Source organism: Nuphar pumila, chromosome 10 (assembly GCF_984573655.1).
Source record: "Nuphar pumila chromosome 10, dmNupPumi1.hap1.1, whole genome shotgun sequence".
In the NCBI taxonomy this organism is placed as follows: domain Eukaryota; kingdom Viridiplantae; phylum Streptophyta; class Magnoliopsida; order Nymphaeales; family Nymphaeaceae; genus Nuphar; species Nuphar pumila.
Genome location: NC_143258.1, coordinates 44,627,227 through 44,649,073, shown reverse-complemented (window position 1 = coordinate 44,649,073; position 21,847 = coordinate 44,627,227). Strand labels below are relative to the sequence as shown.

At 39.5% G+C, this 21,847-nt stretch overlaps 1 protein-coding gene across 1 annotated transcript in view; it reads left to right on the top strand.

Moving 5' to 3' along the window:
* LOC149826780 (E3 ubiquitin-protein ligase UPL6-like) overlaps nucleotides 1–21,847 on the top strand; it is a 146,926-nt gene that overhangs the window by 117,440 nt on the left and 7,639 nt on the right. Inside the window, exons 20-21 of the mRNA XM_090018976.1 lie at nucleotides 1,130–1,300; nucleotides 1,386–1,475. Coding sequence (XP_089875102.1) covers nucleotides 1,130–1,300; nucleotides 1,386–1,475 — 261 coding nt within the window. The remainder of the gene's footprint in view (nucleotides 1–1,129; nucleotides 1,301–1,385; nucleotides 1,476–21,847) is intronic.

The following is a 21,847-nucleotide window of genomic DNA, read 5'->3' as shown; positions in this document are numbered from 1 at the left end:
ACCATCCATCTTGGTGAGTTGGAGTTGCGGTTCCGGAATTGTGCCCATAACGTATCCCCAAAGCTTTTTACCCTTGAGGTTGTTCTCCATGGCGGCGGCCCACATCATGTAGTTGAAACCATTAAGTTTGAAAGAGTGATCAATCTTTTGTTCTCCTTCCATTTTAACCTCTCTCAAGAAGATACACCAAGGAAGAGAGATACAAAATAAAAAATATATAACTAGTCAACTAGTTATATAAAAAATCAAGAGCATAAACCTGGCTCTGATACAATGTAATGAGATATGCGGAAATACAAAGAGTGCTATAAGCACTTACAATGTCCACCAATGGACACACAAAAGAGATAATAGCCAAGTCCACAAGGGACAACACAACACAAAATATAAATGCCTCTTTATTGAAAGAGAGGGAGCTCTCAAGAATGAAAATATACAAAGCGGTTCACCCCTATTTATACAAATAAAATGAGAGAAGGGGGAGGCCAAATGGCCTCAAAAGAAGAGCCACAAAGGGGGCTCCCATGGAGTCGTTGGGAGCCCCCAACGGTCACAAATGTGACCGTTGGGGCCCCCAACGGTCACAAATGTGACCGTTGGGGCCCCCAACGATTCAATGGTGGGGCCCCCTTAAGTGGGTAAAAAAGAGGAAAATAAAAAAGAAAATAAAAAAATAAATATAAACAATAAAAAGATTAGAAAAACAAGTACCCCTAATGGGTACATGTGAAATGACTAAAATACCCCTATCGGATATTGAATATATATATATATATATATATATATATATATATATATATTATTTACATGTATTTTAACACTAAGTCGGGGCAGATCTGAAATTGGCCTAACCCATACTCATGAAGTGCCATTATTGGTACCAGTGTTGACAGCTTGACATGGGTTTGGCACCCTTATGGAAATACCCATGTTACATAACTTTTTACATGCCTCCTGTATATTTGTTTAGATGTATTGCAATTTTTTAATGATTTCATCTCTATATTGCAGTTTTAGAGCATTTATTTTTCTGCTGTCGTTGGGACCTTGTGGTTGCTTAATTTTCATGATCAATGTCACATTTATTTGGATGATTGTTGAGAGTGAGATTTGGGGTCAAACATTGCAGCATTATAAAGGCGACATTTCTGAGTTAGGCCTATATTTCGTAGTCGTAAATAATGAGTACGGTGAGCAAATTGAAGAGGAGCTCCTTCCAGGTGGAAAAGATTTACAGGTTACAAATGAGAATGTAATAATGTTTATTCACCTTGTTGCCAACCATCGTTTGAATATTCAGGTGATCTGTGCTCCCTCTGGTCTATTCTTTTGCGAAGGCTGGTTTCTGTTTTATCTCAACACCACAATTTTTTCCTCAATTGCAGATTCGTCAGCAAAGTTCAAATTTTTTGCAAGGATTTCAGCAGCTCATACAGCTAGATTGGATAGGGATGTTCAATGAGCATGAACTCCAGGTATATTTGTTGGACTTTTCTGGTTATCTGAACTTCCTAAATTTTCTTTATTGTTAAATACATCTTCAGTATATTTTAGTTCAGCTGTTTAGAAAATGAATTTTCTAGGAAGTTTTCTTTGTTTTGCCCCTTTTGCTTTGACTGCTGCTCTTTCACGGTTTTAGTTCACAAAAATGCAAGTATGAAATGGTTTTGTTGTTGTTCATAGTTAAGGAGCTAGCCAATGAGTCATTGACTATTTAATGTACTACTAATAAAACTCTTCTTTTATAGTCAATCTTCCATATATGTGGCTTGCTTTTAAGTAATTCAAGAATATTTATGTTTAGTTTTAGTATCCTCATCTACGTGTGTAACATCCTTTGGAGCAAATATTGAAAATAGTTCTGTTGATCTATACCTAAAACCACGTGTTTGATATAAATGTGGTGCATGCAGAAATTAGAGACGATGATTTACCAGACAGTCACATACTTCTCAAGTTCAGCTTGAACTTAATGCCATTTGTTAAATAAGCCAGGCTCAAACTCTTAAAATTTATGTTTAAGAGATCAATAAGCCCAAGAGCTTGATAGAATGTACACACCACAATAAAATTTATTAATCAAAATGAAATGAAGTTCATTGTTTGTATTCAGTCCCAGCTTGAGCTTGTTCTTATCTTAACAATCTTCAGCTGAAGTTTAACCTAGTTTCCAGGTTAATGAACTGAGCTTTAACAGCCACAGTTCAGCTTGAACTCTTTTATGTTCTGCCCTATTCAGAAACTTTTTAGCACATAATTTTGAAAAATTAATGATTATTATTTTTTCATCCATTGCTTGCCCTTTTTGTGATAAATTTGCTCTATAATGAAGTCTGCATTTAATTATTCTGAGGTTTGCGGCTGCCTGTAACCAAATGTGTTGAATCATACTAAAATATTGACTGTGTCAACATACTAAAATGCTACAATCACCCTGGGTCTATGTCACAAGGAAATGTGGGTTTGAGTCACGTGTTCTAGGTAAAGAGACATGACGTGACATCATGCAGGAAGCACAGACAATGTGTTTTTGGCATTGGTTTCTATCATTTGTTCTTTTTCTTAATTTTATGTTTTTCCAAATGAATTTTAGTAGATTTTAAAAATTCATGCATATGTCAAGGAATTTTCTTTATGCGCCGCTTTGACTGATCCTCATGGTTCTGTTCCTGAACTAGCCAGCCGGCCTTGTTAGCTGTGTTGAGTTACTGAGAAGTCTTTATTCAGTGCTGGTGATGGGAACCTGTTCGCCTGTTCGCCTTCATAGTGTTTGTCTTAGGTCATGGGAACCTGTTCGCCTTCATAGTGTTTGTCAAAATTTTGTTTTGTAGTACCCGATCTCAATTATTTCAACAGATTGGATGGAAATTATATCCGACTATTTTCTTGTCCACAGTCTCACTTTAATAAATAATTTTCTATTTATTTAGCAGATTTTTTTTATAAATTCAAATTTCAAGAGAATTGTAATGGTTAGTTCAACAAAAGATCATGAAAATATCTTTGCAAGGTTCAACTTGCAATTCTTATTCTCTGTTAGGGAATCAACCATAGATTATTTTCTTTCATTGAGTTTTTTCTTTTTTAGGTGGTGGCATTCCGTGCTGATCTCAGCTTGCCAATGTCTGCATTGCTACAGGAAATTGCAGAGTGAGATACCAAGAAATGAACAAGGGTTTCTAATTCAGATATTGTAATGCCCCCAAAATCCCGAACTTATAACTTTTAGGAAAAATTTTGAAAGCCTTGAAATCATTCATTTATCAGAGTTTTAAATAGAAATTCAGCGGAAAATAGTAATTTTGAAACAAGTCAACGGACCTTGGGCGCATTACAGTGTAAACTTTCTTTCATAAACAGATTTGGAACTCCGTACATTTAAGAAACCAAATAGATTATGAAAATGCAATTTTTAACAATTTAAGACTTGTACAAAAGAGATTTTTTTCAAGAAAACCTTTATGCAAATTTATCGGAATGTCCTCAAGAGAGAAACGTCAGAGAAAGAGTCTCATCTTGGTACCATCACGTCATCGTGCCATCGCCTGTCTCGTAAACCTAATCATCACCTGTACCAATAAAATTTGTCAGTTTCATGAAAAACCAGTAGATGTACACGTAAGACAATAAAGAATAAAAGTTAAGCAAATGCATATTATTTAAGGGATTTTAACAAGGAATAGGCTAACATAGCAACAAGTAAACTATCTCTAGCATAGCAAAAGTTTATACAAATGAACAATTGGTTATGCAGTCTAAACAAGTATCTCTAATATGAACAATTGAACATGCAACCCTGTAAGTGTTCCCGATATGAACAATTAATTATGAAATCAAGTGAGTTATTAACTACCACAAGATAAGAGTTTATTCATCACAAGATATACACAATTTCATGACAAGTAGATACATGAATCATAAAATGTAAGCAGTTCGTAAATCTCAAACTTATACGCGATTACACCATAAGCAGTTCTATTAACAAGATGTAAGCAACTTATAAGACAAGCAGTTACATTAGTCATAAGTTGTAAACAGTTCGTAGATTACGAGTTGTAAACAATTGCACGACAAACAATTCTATTAATCATAAGAGACTCGTGCCAACAGTTGTTGTAAACAAGATATTTATTGTTTCGATATTAGTTGACCTTGGGGGTACACACAAGGCACGACACGTAGAAACAACTGAGACTAGTTCGAGGGTATATTATGCCATGTATTTTTATTATCCCGAATAACTAACTCAGTCCGCTCCTAAGGGGACAACCAATGACTAAGAGAGTTTTCTCCAACGACCACTCGTTCAAATGATGCATCCAACTTCTGCAGAAGTGCCTAAAGCTATCTTTTGTAGCCTATTTTTTCTAACTCCGATGATTGGGAAAGTCGAGCCTTTTGCCCGTAATAGCCATTAATGGCCTGTTCATCGGAGTTTTCGTATCATCCATCCTCTCTCTTGATGAACCGTGGCGAACGGGCACGACGGAGGTTTCTTAACCGCCGCCCCGTTCTACATGATCTGGTCCATTAGACCCACTCGAGCATCTTGCCTGTGAAGGCATATAATCACCATTTTGTGAATTTCAATATTTGTGCCCATTGCACGTTATGAGGTTTTATCGACCTCACGAGCTACTCATCGTCCCTGTCCAAAGGTACGACTACGACAGTAGATAATGTTAGAATTGTATTTGTATCGGATATGGATCCGATATTGGATCCATATCCGAGCGTATGCTTTCCCCATGCTTGGGCGGTGGCATACTTGTAATTCTGTATATTTTTCATGTATTTTGTTCAGTAGCGTTAGATCCTATATATATCTTATTAAGAGAGGGTCACGATATTTTTTAACGTGCCCTACTTTTCATTTGGCATCCTCCTCCTCTCCCCCTCTCCTCTCTTCTCTTTATTTTGTATTTTCAGATTGAAGGCTATTCTCCAAAGCTTGAAGGCGCACTATCTTGAAGCCCTATTCAGATTCTTTCATGGTATCAAAGCAACCCACGATCGACGCCTGTTTCTCCAGCCACGAGCGAGTCTTCTCCAGCCACGATCGACGAACTGCTGAGTTACGTCTGCCTTCTTCATCACGCCTGTCAACCAGGCCACGATCTGCTGAGTTTGATCTTCATTCTTCAGCCGAGTGCCTGATCCTCATCCTTCAGCCGAGTGCCTGATTCTTCAGCCGAGTGCCTGATCCTCATCCTTCAGTCGAGTGTCTGATCCTTCAGCCGAGTACCTTTGGAAACACAAATATTATATCAGCATAATCATGTCCACCCTCTCTTCGAGTTTTCTCTCCCAACTCATCTCCCAAAAGTTAACCCATTCCAACTATTTGACGTGGAAACGTCAGATAGTCCCTTTCATTAAGAGCCATTGTCTATATGGTCATATTGATGGCTCTACTCCAGCCCCGCCTGAATTGATTTTGGGTGAAACAAAGGATGCTACTAGTTCGGTGACTGCTACAGATAATATCCCTAATCCAGCATATGCCGTATGGATGGCACATGATCAGGCTTGAGTTGCTTATATTACTTCTACCCTCTTTTGAAGACTTAAAGGCAAAATTGATCCAGCATGAGGCTAGTAGAGTTCACAGGCATGATGCTTCCATTTCTACTTCGCCTAGTATTTTAGTTACCTCTACACATGGTGTGTCAGGACAGCGTGCACATACTTGGGCTCATACATCCGGACAAGGAAAGGGTATTCTTCCTACTCCTCAGGGCAGCACTCTTGTTAACATGCCAAAGCGTATCCCTACATGTTTCTATTGCAACAAGAGAGGACATGTTAAATCTGAATGTTGGCACAATCCTCAGAACAAAGCTAAGGGAGGTCGACGTGATCACAGGCCAACCCCCTCTATCATTTCTAGAGCGTCTTCCTCCTCATTCACGCCCGATGCACAACAACTCTTAATGACAGCTATTTCTAATCTGAATCTCAAGCAAAATGATGATGGTGTCTGGTATGTGGATTCTGGTGCTGCCGCCCATGTGACTGATGATGCAGGTAAACTCTCTAGTGCATCTCCATATTTAGCAAAAGGTTCTGTAGTTACAGGTGATGGCACTCACCACAAAATTACTCACATTGGTAATGCATATGTTTCTTTGCCGCATACTTCTCTTCCTTTACACAATGTTTTAGACGTCCCTAATGTCAAGAAAAACATTATTTCAGTATCTAAACTCATTGATGACTCTTCCACATCAGTTGAATTCACTCATTCCTCTGTTTTTGTCAAGGATCCTCTCACCAAGACGATATTCGCTGAAGGAATTCGTGAAGGCAACATGTACGTCCTCAAAGAAGCTCCTCCAGTGTCCAAGTCCAGTTCATCTGTTTCTTTTCCTATCAGTCCGAATGAAGTCAATTTGACTCAAATTGATATGCCGTCCATTTGGCATAATCGATTAGGCCATTGTAGTCATTCTTTTATTTCTAGCCTTGTTAATAATGGATTGTTGCACAAATCCAGTCTGAGACCTGTTAGTGAGTCAGGCATGTGCTCAAGCTGTCAACTTTGTAAGAGTCATGCCCTTCCCTTTAATTCCATCAATAAAAGAGCTTCTAAATTGTTTGAAACGATTTACTCTGATGTTTGGGGACCAGCTCCTGTCTCATCTCCTTCCGGCAGTAGATACTATGTCATTTTTGTTGATTCTTTTTCTCGCTATACATGGATACACTTCATAAAACACAAATCTGAAGTGTTCCGTTTGTTTAGCCAATTTCATGCCCTCATCCAAAATAAATTTTCATCCAACATAGTGCATTTTCAATGTGATGGTGGTGGTGAATATTTATCATCTGAATTTACTGAATACTTGCTAAATCATGGCATCACTAGACAGATATCTTGTCCACACACACCACAGCAAAATGGCATTACAGAACGCAAGCACCGACACATTGTAGAGACTGCCTTAAGCATGCTCCATGACACTGATCTCCCTATGACTCTATGGACTGAGGCATTTCACACGGCCGTTTATGTTATAAATCGATTGCCTTTAGCTCTTCTCGCAGGGAAATCTCCTTTCTTTCTTTTGAATCATGAGCATCCTAAGTATGATGAGCTTCGGGTTTTTGGATGCATTTGCTATGTTCATGTTGATTCCAGCCTCCGGAACAAACTTCAGGCTCGGGCTATAATGTGTCAGTTTGTGGGCTATGCAGACCATTATCGAGGCTATAGGTGCTATAATCCCCTAACAGGCCGTATACATATTTCAAGACATGTTGTTTTTGATGAACTCAGATTGCAGTTTCACACTTCTTCCAAGGCTATTCATGATTCAGCGTCCAGACTATATGATCCATGGTTATGTGCTAATATCTTAGGCGATGGGATTCAACCGACCACTTTTCCAGCCCCTTCTGACAGTACTCACATTGAAGCAGAAATGTCTGATGCCCAGATGGATAGTACTCACATTGAAGCAGACATGTCTGATACTCAGATGGCTGATCCTCCTTTAGACAGATTTTTTGGCTTGGTTTATTCTCGTCGCACTCCTGCCTCTACTACTGATTCTGTCATTGTTCCTTCTCATCCACGAAGGTCCACTCGAGCGAGACATCCCGTGGATAGATGGATAAGCTATAACACTTTCACTTTGGATTTTCAGCTTTTTATGACCAGTTTGCATAAACAGACTGAACCAAAGTGTTATTCTCAGGCCTCTCAAAATTCCCGTTGGATTGAAGCCATGAATGAAGAAATGGAAGCCTTGAATGAATGTCAAACATGGGAAGTCGTTCCACGGCCAAGGGATAAGAATGTTGTTGGGTCTAAATGGGTTTATAAAATCAAATATAAACCAGATGGCAGTATTGATAGGTATAAAGCTCGACTTGTGGCTAGAGGATTCACTCAACAACATGGGGAAGATTATGATGAGACTTTCAGCCCTGTTGTTAAGATGAGTACCATTCGAGTTATTCTCTCTCTTGCTGTTACTTTTGGATGGTCATTACATCAACTTGATGTCAAAAATGCTTTTCTTCATGGTTTCCTTAAAGAGGACGTCTACATGGAACAACCACCCGGATATGCTACTAATGATTCTAATCTATGGGTATGCAAGTTGCACAAGTCATTATATGGGTTAAAACAGGCTTCTCGTTCATGGTTTGAAAGGTTCTCCCTTCACATTCAAGAAGCTGGTTTTCAGAAAAGTGCTCTTGATCATTCTCTTTTTATCTATCACAAAGGAGGGATCACTACTTGGTTATTGATATATGTGGATGACATTGTTCTCACGGGAAATACTTCCTCTCATATCGTCCAAATTAAAGAAGTGTTAGAACAACACTTCAAAATGAAAGATCTCGGGGACCTCAGATATTTTTTGGGTGTTGAATTAGACAGGACTGAGGATTCCCTCACTCTTTCTCAACACAAGTATGCCCTTGATATTCTCACATCCTCTGGTATGTCTGATTGTAAGCCCATTAACACGCCCAGCGTTTTGCATGCAAAGTTGAACGTTTCAGATGGCAGTCCTGCATATCCTGTTCCAACCCTTTACCGCAGTATTGTTGGGAAACTTCAATATTTGACATTCACTCGGCCCGACATTGTATATGCTGTCAATCAAGTTTCCCAGTTTATGCATGCTCCCACAGACACTCATATGGAAGCTGTCAAGCGTATCTTACGTTATCTCAAGGGGACTATTGGCGATGGACTTACTTATAAACGCATGTCTCCTACTGTGGATGGTCATATTATCTCTACTTACACTGATGCTGATTGGGGAAGCGATCTTGATGAACGCCGATCTGTTTCTGGCTATTGTGTCTTTCTCAATTCTAATCTTGTCTGTTGGAGTAGTCGCAGACAACGCGCCATTGCAAAATCCAGCACAGAAGCTGAATATAGGGTCATGGCTGCTGGCACTGCCGATGCTACTTGGCTTCGTCACCTCCTTGGGGAATTATCTCTTCCTATTGCTCAATCTCCATGCTGGTTGACAATCAAAGTGCCATTAAAATTTCATTCAATCCCATACTTCACAGTCGTACCAAGCACATTGAGATTGATCAACATTTCATTCGTCAGAAAATAGAAGATGAGGAAATCTCCCCTGCATATATACATACTTCTGAACAAGTTGCTGATCTTTTCACCAAAGCACTCACTGGATCACAGTTTTGGCATTTGAAGAACAAGTTGGGCATGATGAAAACTCATGCACAACTTGAGGGGGGATGTTAGAATTGTATTTGTATCGGATATGGATCCGATATTGGATCCATATCCGAGCGTATGCTTTCCCCATGCTTGGGCGGTGGCATACTTGTAATTCTGTATATTTTTCATGTATTTTGTTCAGTAGCGTTAGATCCTATATATATCTTATTAAGAGAGGGTCACGATATTTTTTAACGTGCCCTACTTTTCATTTGGCATCCTCCTCCTCTCCCCCTCTCCTCTCTTCTCTTTATTTTGTATTTTCAGATTGAAGGCTATTCTCCAAAGCTTGAAGGCGCACTATCTTGAAGCCCTATTCAGATTCTTTCAGATAAGGGTTACTCAAAAGTACCCCACCACAGAGTAAGTCCATGCATGTCTGCCCTCTCTAGAAAATTCAAAATCCCCGTAGGAAAACATTTTCTCGAGATCGAGGCACTAGTACCCAATTTTGCATTTTATCGAAGAGGGCGAACATTAGTACGTGTGTTCGCATGCCCTGCAAGGTTTGCACTGGAAGAATCGCAAGAGTCAAATCCTCGCATCATGAGTGGCAGCTCAAGACAGTAGTAACAGAACACAACATCAACATGACACGCATGCCTTGCGATACCAGTAGTGGTGCAATCGATCCCCAAAGTGAAAAGCTGCGCATTGAGCGCAAAAACCTTAAAAGCAGTGCACGAGGTACAAAACCATACATCGACCCAGTAAATACGAAAGCAAGTAAATGTGTGAGGCAATGCACGAGGTACAGAGCCGTACCTCGACTAAACAGATGTGTAAGCAAAGCCTGTGCATGAAGCGCGACGACAAAGTAGGAACATAACAACACATGCAAAAGCAAAATATATGCACAAAGAGCGACAACAAAGTAAGAAACAATACATGCAAGTGCAAAGCATATGCCCAAAGTGCGACAACAAAGTAAGGACAAAAGCAATAGATACAAAAAGTAAATGCGAAAGAAAGCCAATGCACAGTAAGCGCGGCGGCAACAAAAAGCATTAAAGCAAGTAAAGACAGGAAAGTAATGACAGAAATTTAAAGACAGGAATTTAAATGCGGAAAAGAGCCTGTGCATGTGAAAGCGCATGGGTGACAAAAAGTAAATGCAAAGAATAATAAGCCTCAGCACATAAAGCGCGACGACGACAGAAAGTAAATACAGAAAATTAAATAGGACAAGGATCGCGAAACCACGTCCTTGAGTAAAAAGTGTACGTATGTGTATATATATATATATTATTGTCCTTTCTTTTCACATTTTAATTTTAATTGCTTAATTTAAGTTCATCCATTGTCCTTTGCGCAACTTTCCTCTACCTTGGAGAGTTGCGAGGCTGCGTGCGCCTACGAGCTTACGTAATGACGGTCTCGGGTCACGGGGCACGCGTGGGCTCCATTGTGTAAGATGCAAAAAGTACACATGTCAGTAAAATAATCATGAAAGAGGAATAGAAAAAGGGGCAGGGCAGCGCCCTCGCCCGATATCTGCCATGTTGAAACAAACAAGGGCAGGGGGTGAATCCCCGTGCCGGAAACACAAAGGCAACAGGGGCCTCGCCCCCACTTGCCGAGAGGGTAACAAGGGCAGGGGGTGAGGCCCCTATCGAAAATCCTAACAATGGCAGCGGCTCTGCCCCTGCCTGACAAAATAGCAAAGGGAGGCAGGGGCTTTGCCACTGCCTGCCGAGAGAACAGAGAGGGGCAGGGGTTTTACCCTTGCCAAAAAAACTAACAGCGACAGGGCATTGCCCCTGTCAGACCGGGAAGACGTCGATGGCAGGGGCGAAGCCCCTTGCCGGAAGGGTAGAGGTGGCAGGGGCTTTGTGAAAAGAAGTCGTTTTTGGTTCTCTAATTTAAGTCGGGTCTGGACCCGATTTCTGTAATGGATCAGATCCAGATCCAAAGTGATGGATGTCTGTTGTAAATTTGTATATTATTAGAGGGTATTTTAGTACCCTAAAAAGGTTATGTAATAGTTATATATTAAACCTCTTATAGAATGTAAATCACGCTGGAGTTAAAAGAACGAGTTTTTGCAGCCTCTTCTTCTTCTTCTCGTTTTTCTCTTTCCTACACAGGTGAATGTGGAGATCCTCACTTTCCAACATGGTATCAGAGCAGCGTTGAATGCTGGGCCTGAGATTGCCTTCCAGAAAGATCGCCCCTATCCAACTCCAACTCTGCGTGCGTCTTCTTCCTTTCTTCCCTATTCTACTTCGGCCCTGGTAAGAATCCTTTCAGATCTGGTAACCCGACCTCTGGGTATGTCTCCTCCTTCCTTTCAAATCTGGTAACCCAGTTAATGGTTACGTCTTCTTCTCCTTTTTCAAATCTTCTTTTCTGTTTTGTCAATGTGTGATCATCTTCAGATCTGGTAACCTCTCAGCGCATGTTCTCTTATATTCTTTTCTGTTTTGTCGATGTGTGATTATCTTTTTCAGAACTGATTCCCCTATAATCAGTTAACTGATTCCAGAGGTGTTCACTTAAATCTGCATATTTAGTCGTTAAGATTAATACTTGTGATGTTTCTTTCCTTTTTTCTTGAATTATTAATTGTCCTGTTTCATGTTTATCAAATCTGAAACTACTTCCATCTTTTGATATTCATTATTGAAATGTTTTAAGTCTGGATACTATAGATATAAAGATCGATATTGTGCTGCCACAGTTTGCAATATTCTGTTTCACTTTTTCATATTCCTCTGTGCGATTTTCAGGTTGTGTCTCGAAAATTGTTTAAATCAGTTACCTATCTGGTCATACCGGAGTATAATAAGTCTGTTAAAAAAAAAGGCAGGACACTCAGGTGACTGAATTTTTGTTTGATTCAGACTCTTCTTTCCATTTTCTTTACCAATGGACTCAACCTTCCCACAGTCAGGTCTTTCCTCCAACTTCCTTAGCCAATTTGTTTCTGAAAAGCTGAATAATTCCAACTTCTTGACTTGGAAAAGGCAGATCCTTCCTTTTATAAGGAGCCAGGATCTCTCTGGTCACCTGGATGGATCGGTCTCAATCCCTCCAGAATTCACCTCGCAGGAAAAGACAAACGATAAAGAGGCACAATCCATCGTTCTTCTCAAAAATCCAGATTATGTCGCTTGGATGAAAAGAGATCAAGCATTAGTGGCATACATCACATCAACACTCTCACAGGAAGTTCTTGTTGCCATTCCCGATGATTGTTCAGCCAAAGAGTTGTGGGACAAGTTAGTTCAGACATATTCACAGATCTCTGAAGCAAGAATTGTGTTTCTCAAGCGAGAATTTCAAATGTTGAAGAAAGATTCGATGTCTATTATGGAGTACCTGAATAAAATGAAAGGCATTACAGATCAACTGGCTATTGTGGGATGTCTCGTCAGTGATAAAGACAAAGTGCAACAGACCTTGAGTGGATTAGGGCCGGACTATCATGTTCTGGTGACATCCTTGTTGTGTCTCCCGGAACTTCCAAAATTTGAAGATCTTCGTGCAAAACTACTGCAGTATGAAATGACCCTGAAAGGGTTCTCTGAGGATACCCATGTTCATTCAGGAACTCAAGATGTGCTGGCCACGGGACTGACTTATGGCAAAGGTAGAGGAGGAAATTCTTTTCGAGGAAAGGGAGGACAAGGGAGAAATGTCTTTAGTGGTCGTGGTATTCTTCCAACGCCCAATATACAGGGACAAAGGCCTATTCCTACCTGCTTCCTATGCAATAAGAAAGGACATATTAAGGCAAATTGTTGGTTCAATCCTCAAAATAAGGGAAAAACTCCACAAACAGAGGCTAAGAAGGATGGAGAAGTAAAAGAGTTGTTATTGGCAGCCTTAGCAGACTTAAATATGAAACAAAATGATAAAGGCATTTGGTACGTCGATTCCGAAGCAGCGACACACGTCTCAGGTGATGCGGGTAAACTCTTGAATCTTAACCCTTATGTTGGTAAGAGTAGCATAGTCACATGAGAGGGTTCTCATCACTCCATCTTGCATATTGGAAATGCCATTATACCCATGTCCAAGTCTTCTCTTAATCTTTTAAATGTTATTCATGCTCCTAATATCCAGAAGAACATTGTTTCTGTCTCAAAACTTGTTGATGATGTTAATGCCTCAGTTGAATTTACTCCCTCTTCTGTTTATGTCAAGGATCTTCGCACGAGGGAGACATTCGCTGAAGGAAAAAGACGAGGCAACATGTACATCTTCCAAGAAGATCCTTCCTTCGCTGTTCATTCTGCTGATTCATCCTTGAAGCCTCAATATTCGTCTTTTGTTCCTTCTAAATATGTGTTTGCCATATCTGAATGTAATAAGCCAACTCTTTGGCATAGTCATTTGGGTCATTGTGGTCGTCATTTTATTGAAAAACTTGTCTCGAATAATTTCATTCCTAAGTCCAGTCTGAGTTCAGAAGCCAATGAAATAAAATGTCCTAGTTGTCATTTATGTAAGAGTCATGTTTTGTCTTTCAATTTAATTAATAAGAGAGCTTAAAGGCCTTTTGAGACCATATGTTTTAATGTTTGGGGCCCTGCCCCATTTGCTTCTGTTTCTGGTAGCAAATATTATCTCATTTTCATTGATAGTTATTCCCGCTATACTTGGATATTCTTCATGAAACATAAATCAGAAGTTTTTAGATTGTTCCAAAATTTTCATTCCTTTGTCAAAAATCATTTCTCTACCAATATACTCAATTTCCAATGCGATGGAGGAGGGGAATTCTCTTCCAGTGATTTTGTTAGTTTCCTTCAACATAATGGGATAAAGAGAAGAGTGTCTTGCCCACATACACCTCAACAGAATGAAATTGCAGAGAGAAAGCATCGACATATTGTTGAGAGTGCAATGAGCATGATGCACGACACTAATTTACCTATCACTCTACGGACAAAAGCTTTCCACTCCACAGTTCATGTCATAAATCGATTGCCCATGACCATTTTGGAAAATAAGTCTCCTTTTTTCTCTTTATTTGGAATACATCCTGACTATCATGAATTACGTGTGTTTGGATGTGTTTGCTATGTTCACGTTGACAACTCATTGGGAAATAAGTTTCAAGATAAAGCATTGAAATGCAGGTTCGTGGGATATGCTGAAGACTATAAGGGGTATAGGTGTTATGATCCATTGAGCAAACGTGTCAAAATATCTAGGAATGTCGTTTTTGACGAGATGAATTTTCACAATCAGCCTGTTGATCCAAGTTCTCATATTGCTAGTTCAGGTTCAAGTGTTGAGGTGTGATCCATGGTTAAATTCAGAACTCTTCTCTAATGCTAGAGAAGATTGTCCTGCAGATTGCAGCCAGAAGGAAATATGTCAGGAGTCATCAAATATACCCCAAACAGAAGAGGTTACCACACAAAACTTGGAGCCAGTAAAGTATAAAGGTATTGTATACACCCGGCGAGAAAAAGAGCAAGAGCCCTCATCCACTTCTCGTGATAATGATTCTGGTCCTTCTACTTCCGCTCCACATATGTTGGACAACATCAGAAGATCCACGCGGGCCCGACATCCGCTTGACAGGTGGGTTATAAAAAATTTTCATTGGATTTTCAACTGTTCCTAACATCCATAAATAAAGAGGATGAGCCTCTCACTTTTTATTAAGCTGCCAACTCTAGAAGATGAATCGAAGCAATGAATGAAGAGATGAAAGCTTTACATGAATGTGGTACCTGGGAAATTGTGCCTAGACCACTTGACAGGAATGTAGTTGGGTCGAGATGGGTATACAAGATAAAATATAAACCAGATGGGAGCATTGAAAGGTATAAAACTAGACTTGTAGCTAAAGGGTTCACACAAGAACAAGGACAAGATTTTGATGAAACCTTCAGCCCTGTTGTTAAGATGGGAACCATTCGTATTGTGTTGGGTCTTGCCATTGAACATGGATGGACGTTGAGCCAGCTAGATGTTAAAAATGCATTTTTACATGGGGACCTAAAAGAAGAGGTATATATGGAACAACCCATCGGGTATGCAGAACAAGATGCCAATCATTATGTATGCAAGTTGAAAAGAGCTTTATATGGATTGAAGCAAGCTTCTCGGTCCTGGTTCGAGAGTTTTTCGTTGGAAATACAGAAGCACGGTTTCTCTCGGTCTCTTCTAGATCACTCATTATTCATCTACAATGAACGAGATGTAACCACTCTTCTGCTAATTTACGTCGATGATATTATCATCACAGGGAACTACAGAAATCATATTGAGGAGGTAAAGAATATATTAAATCAGAGATTCAAAATGAAAGATCTCGGTGATCTGCGATATTTTCTTGGAGTAGAAGTTGATAAAACGTGTGATACACTTACTCTTACTCAACACAAATACACGATGGATATTCTTAGTAGAGCAGGCATGAAAGATTGTAAGCCATTGGCAACTCCAAGCATCGTCCATCAAAAATTGAGTTCCAAAGAAGGAGATCTATATAAGGATCCCACTAGATATCGCAGCATCGTGGGCATGTTACAATATCTGACCTTTACCAGACCTGACATAGTCTATTCGGTAAATCAAGTATCTCAGTTTATGCATGAACCTCATACATCGCACATGGAGGCAGTTAAGCGAATACTTCGTTATCTAAAGGGTACAGTTGGTGATGGGCTGGTGTACAGGAAAAGTGAATTAAATAAAGGTGGTCATGAAATAATTATATATGCTGATGCTGATTGGGCGGGTGACCCAGATGAACGACGGTCTGTATCTGGTTATTGTAGTTTCATTGGATCCAACATGGTCTCTTGGAGTAGTAGAAAGCAAAAGGCAGTCGCTAGGTCAAGTGCAAAGGCGAAGTACAGATCGATGGCTGCTGCGACTGCTGAGGCTACATGGATAAGACATCTCTTAACAGAGATGGGAGAACCGATTGTTCGTTCACTCCTGTTGTGTGATAATCAAAGTGCCATCAATATGTCCTTTAACCCCATCTATCACAGTCGAGCAAAGCATATTGAGATTGATCAACATTTCGTCAGAAAGAAGGTTGAAGAGAAAGAGATTGAACCTATGTTTGTGCGAACTGAAGAGCAAGTTGCAGATATATTCACCAAAGGACTGACGAAAGATAAATTCTGGTTTCTAAAAGGCAAGTTGTTCATGGTCTAGGACCATGCACAACTTGAGGGAGGCTGAAAAGAAGTCGTTTTTGGTTCTCTAATTTAAGTCGGGTCTGGACCCGATTTCTATAATGGATCGGATCCAGATCCAAAGTGATGGATGTCTGTTGTAAATTCGTGTATTATTAGAGGGTATTTTAGTACCCTAAAAAGGTTATGTAATAGTTATATATTAAACCTCTTATAGAATGTAAAACACACTGGAGTTAAAAGAACGAGTTTTTGCAGCCTCTTCTTCTTCTCGTTTTTCTCTTTCCTGCACAGGTGAATGTGGAGATCCTCACTTTCCAACACTTCGCCCCTGCCTGACCCGAAATAGAGGGCCGGTAGGCGGGAGTGTGGGCTCGGGTGACAGGTCGGGCCCCGCCCCACACGTCGGACAGGAAGGAGACGAGGAGGGTCGAGCCCCTCCTCTGCGAAGTAGAGGCGCAGGGAGGGGGCCAAGCCCCTCCACTGTCGCTTGTACCCCAAGTGAGAGGGGAAAAGGGCGAGATGAAGAGGGGAGGAGGGGGGCTCGGCTGACAGGCCGAGCCCAGCCTTGCCCGTCGGTCATAAGGGAAACGAGGAGGGGCCGAGCCCCTCCTCTCCGAATCAGAGGCGCAGGGAGGGGACCGAGCCCCTCCCCTGCAAAAACAAAAAAAGGGTGGGTGCAGGGAGGGGTTTCTTTGCGAACCCGACCCAGAGCGAGCGAGAGGGAGGGCAGCGATGCCCTCCCCTCTACCGCAAACAGCGGGAAGAGGAGAAGAAGATAGAGTCTAGGAAGACGAAGAAGACAAAGACCATGAGGGAAGACAAAGAGAGAGAAAGAAGTTTACTTGAGAAGCGGCGTTGCCAGCGAGACGAGTGTTCTAGTGAGGGTTCCGGTTACAGTAGGTGCTCGAGAGAGGGTGAACTCGAGAGGTTGGGAAACCGAGAGGGAGAGGAGGTAACAGAGAGAGGGAGGCAGGTTGTGGCGGAGGGTCGCCGACCGCTGTGGTAGCCGGTGGCCTGCCGAAAAAACGCAGCAAAGAGGGAGAGAGGGCAAGCGGCGGCAGACGAAAGGAGAAGGGGAAGGTTAGGGTTTCTCATACGAGAAACCCTAACCCTCGACCTTCTTAAAAAGAGCTCGGGGGGAGGGGGGGTATACCCGTGTTCGGATCCGGGTCAGGTTCGGTCTCGACCCAAAATCGATTTTTTTTCAAGGGTTTTACAGATCTATGAAAAAATCCTTAGAATCTAGTTTCTCTACTCTAAAACCATGAAAACCAAAGATGAAAATGTTCAGGATAAAGTAGATTGAGTTTGCTAGCACCAAAGGAGAGTTCAGTGGTGTGCACATACAGGAAGTCTATAACCCTTTGACATAAAAAACTCCCAGTACAACGCCAGCTTTGTAGCAAGCAATCAAAGTACTGCTGCTTACAATGTTGAGAAAACTGTCCATGCAAATATGAAATATTACACCAACAAGATGCAGGTAAGTAAAATAAGATCAAATAGAGAACTTGTCTTTCTTTTAGGAATAAGCAACAGTACAGGGAAGTTTGGCACAGACCCACATAGATTCGTAGGTAGTCCAATTCTTGATGGTGTATTGGATGGAAAAAATGTATAAAGAAAGAAGAAAATATTTCGATGACGCAAAAGAAGGGGGAATCAACCGACAACCACCACAAGGGAGAAAACAATCGAGAGAAATCCCAAAATGACAAAAACTCAATGAAGAACCAACATTTTAGAGCTTGAAGAGGATTGAAGTAAAATTCAAGACTTGGGAAAAATGAGCATGCACTTTAGCAATTCAAGTTGGTGTAGGAAAGCCCTACCAAATTCTCCCATTTTTTATTCCTTCTAGGTGAAATCCATTTCTTTAGGGCTTTCTCACTGTTTGTACCTAGTGGGAAACTGAACAGATTTTTTTTTTTATATTCCAAGGGTAAACACCGCACCATTCAATCCACCCCCTCCCCCAAATCACCGACCGCACATTGGTTGACCTCCAGTTGGTAAAACCCTTGAGACCACCCTGCCCACCGAGGAGTACACTGTTAAAATACTGTGTATATATTTATACTTAACTGATATATGTATATTTATACAATATTCGTATATCAGGGGTATTTTGGTCACTTAATAATATGTATTTTATTACAGTTCATTAGGGATTGTAAGGTCTTTTTTTATTTTCTTTATTTTTTTGTTTTTTTTATTGTAAATCCAAAAGTGCTGTTGAGATGACAGTCCAACTAGTCGTTGGACTGCCGCAACGGTCATAAATATGACCATTGGAGGCAGTCCAACGACTGTTGGACTGCCTTCCTTAAAGGCATGTGAGGCTATATAAGTAGAGCCTCACCTCACTATGTAAATTATGCTTTTTCTAAAGCATTTGCGTGTTAATACAAAATCCATTTTTTATATTGTGCTTTTGTGGATTTTGTGCCTTTGTACTCTTGTGGAATTCGTGATTTTGTACATCTCTTTTATGAGATTGTAATCGGTCCATTAGAGACCATAGTATACTTGTGCACTTGTGTAGCCCTTCGTGGCATTGTGATTGTGCACTCTTGTTTCATTACATGGTGTCAGAGCAAGGTTCTTGAAGTGGTGAAAGCTATCTTGGGATTGCTCTTTTTGTGGTGGTGTTTTTCAATTCTTAGTCCTTGAACACAAGTCTTCTTCATTATGGGAGAAAGAGATTCCGCCTCCGTCATCTTCTACAAGCTCAACGAAAACGACTATTTGATGTGGGTGACCGCTATGAAAAATCACATCAAACGTAAAAGCTTTGGGGTTTTGTTAGTGAAACCACTAATGAACCTCACCTTAAATTGACAAGAAGAGAAGGAGATCAATTTAAAGCCCTATCCGAAGAAGAAAAGGAGATAGCTTTGCAAGAATATCAAAACAAGTTGGAGGATTGGCAAGCTACCAATGCTCAAATTCTTTCATGGTTCATGAATACCATGGAGTTCAAAATCGCCATCAATATCATCAAATTTAAAAGGGCATGTGCTGCATGGATTTTCCTAAAGAACACCTTCATTCAAAAAGATATGGCTAGGCTATATTATCTTCAAGAGAAGGTACGTAATACCGAACAAGGAGATACAAGTGTAAGAGACTTTTATGTTATTTTATCTCCTATTTGAGATGAACTAGCTATGTTAGAACCAAAATGGCAAGGTTCGGCTATTGAAATGAGGAAATTACAAGTTGAAAGAGAAAACATTTTATCTTTTCTTTATGGTCTCCGATCAGAATTTGAGCAAGTTAGGTCCTCATTGCTTCATAGGACTTCAACTCCTTCTATAAGTGATGCTCTTGCTCAAATTTGTTAAGAAGAAACAAGACTTGGAATGCACAAGTCAAATGATGAGGTTCTTGCCGTATCAAAATCCAAATTTTTTGTAAAAACTTATAAACCACCTCACTTTGAAAGAAAATTCAATAAAGGACATAATGAGAGATGATACAAAGGAGGATACAAATGTAAAATTATTTGTCATCATTGTAAAGAATCAGGGCATATAAAACTAGATTATCCCAAGCTCAAGAAAGTGGCCGTCGTAACTGAAAAACCTCAAGAATCAAAGAAAGGGGACAACTTCAATGATTTAACAATTGCCCAAATAGCAGAGGCCGTCTCACAAATTCTTAAAGTCGCTCATTCTACATCCGGTGCCGCCATCTCCTCTTGTTCTCTTCTGAGTAGGTCTTCTTGGATTTTGGATTCGAGCGCCTCTTTCCACATGACTCATAATGAGTCTCTATTATCCGATTACACTAATTCATATTTTTCATTTGTATCAACCATCGATGGTACTTCTTTAAAAGTTAAAAGTATAGAAAACCTCAACAATATTTCAAACAAAAATTTTATTCCAATTGTGAGGGTTATTCCAAATTTAGATTTAAACGTTTTTTCGGTATCTCAAATTTTTTATTATGGGTATAAAGTATTCTTTTCATCTAAGCCTTGTTGGGTGCAAGATCTCCGGTCAGCGTAGCTGACTGGGCAAGGTCATAGAAGATAAGATCTTTACTATATGGATTCTTTATGTTTACCCAAAAACTCTTTTTGTAATCATATCAAAGATATTAATTTAGATCTTTGGCATAAAAGATTAGGACACCCAAGTATATGCAAATTATCGCATTTTTCATTTTTGAATTTTTTTTGTAAGAATAAAGAATTTGTATGTGAAAATTGTATACTTGGAAAAATGCAAATGATGCCTTTTGGATCTAGAACTTCTTTATTTAATGAAATCTTTGAGTTAGTGCATTCAAATGTATGGAGTCTCACCCCGTTATGTCAAAATGTGGTTATTCATGTTAGTTTTTAGTAGACATACTTGGATATACTTCCTTAAACTCAAATCCGAAGTTTTTTCGTGTTTTAAAAATTTTCATAATCTAATTAAAAATCAATTTAAAACAAATATTAAAGTCTTCCACTCCGACTCAGGGAAACATTTTTTTCAAATGAATTTTAATTCTATCTAAAAACTCATGGTACTTTACACCAAATATCTTGTCCTAAGACACCCCAACAAAATGGTATTTTCGAACGAAAGCATCGTCACATTATTGAAACTACTAGGACTCTACTCAATTCAAAAGGAATTCCAACAAATTTTTGGGCCAAAGCCGCTCTCACCACGGCATATCTAATAAATAGAATGCCTTCTTAAACTTTGGAAAACAAATCCCCTATTGAAAAACTTTTTAAAATCTCTCTCGATTTGAAAAGACTAAGGGTATTTGGATGCAAATGTTTTGTGCTTCTTGAAAAATATAACAAACTCTCTCCTAAAGCTATAAAATGTGTTTTTCTTACATATGCCAAAAATAAAAAAGCCCATCTATGTTATGATCCAACAAATGATAAACTTTATGTTTCTAGAAATGTAAAATTTCTTGAAAATGAAATTGATCTTGAAAAACCTAAGGAAGAATCTCAGTATGCCTTATATGATTTGTTACCTAAATCAAATAATGAAATTATTGATAGTAATGACATTGATCATTTTGAGTCTATTAATGGACTAAGTAAAGAAAGATAACCAACTTATAACTGGTCTGACTATTGAAAATGGAATGATTCTTCATCTTCAAAAGTTTTTATATGGGTTTAAACAAGCTCCTAAAGCATGGTATGATTGTTTTAGTGGAACTGTGTTGAATCTTGGATTCAAATCTCACTTATTCTGCTTTTGTATGTTGATGATATGATCGTCATTGAGAATGATCAGAAGAAAATTGAAGAAATTAAAATTATGCTTAAAAAATCTTTTGATATGACTGACCTTGGTTTTTTGAGATATTTTTTAAAAATTTAAGTAGCATACTCGCCAAGAGGGTGCATTTTGTCTCAAATGAAGTTTGCAGCTGATATTATTGCTAAAATGAGAGCTGAAGACGTAGTTTTATTAGATGATCCAACTCCTTATAGGCAACTTATCGAATCATTAATGTGCCTATCTATTACCAGGCAAAACATTGC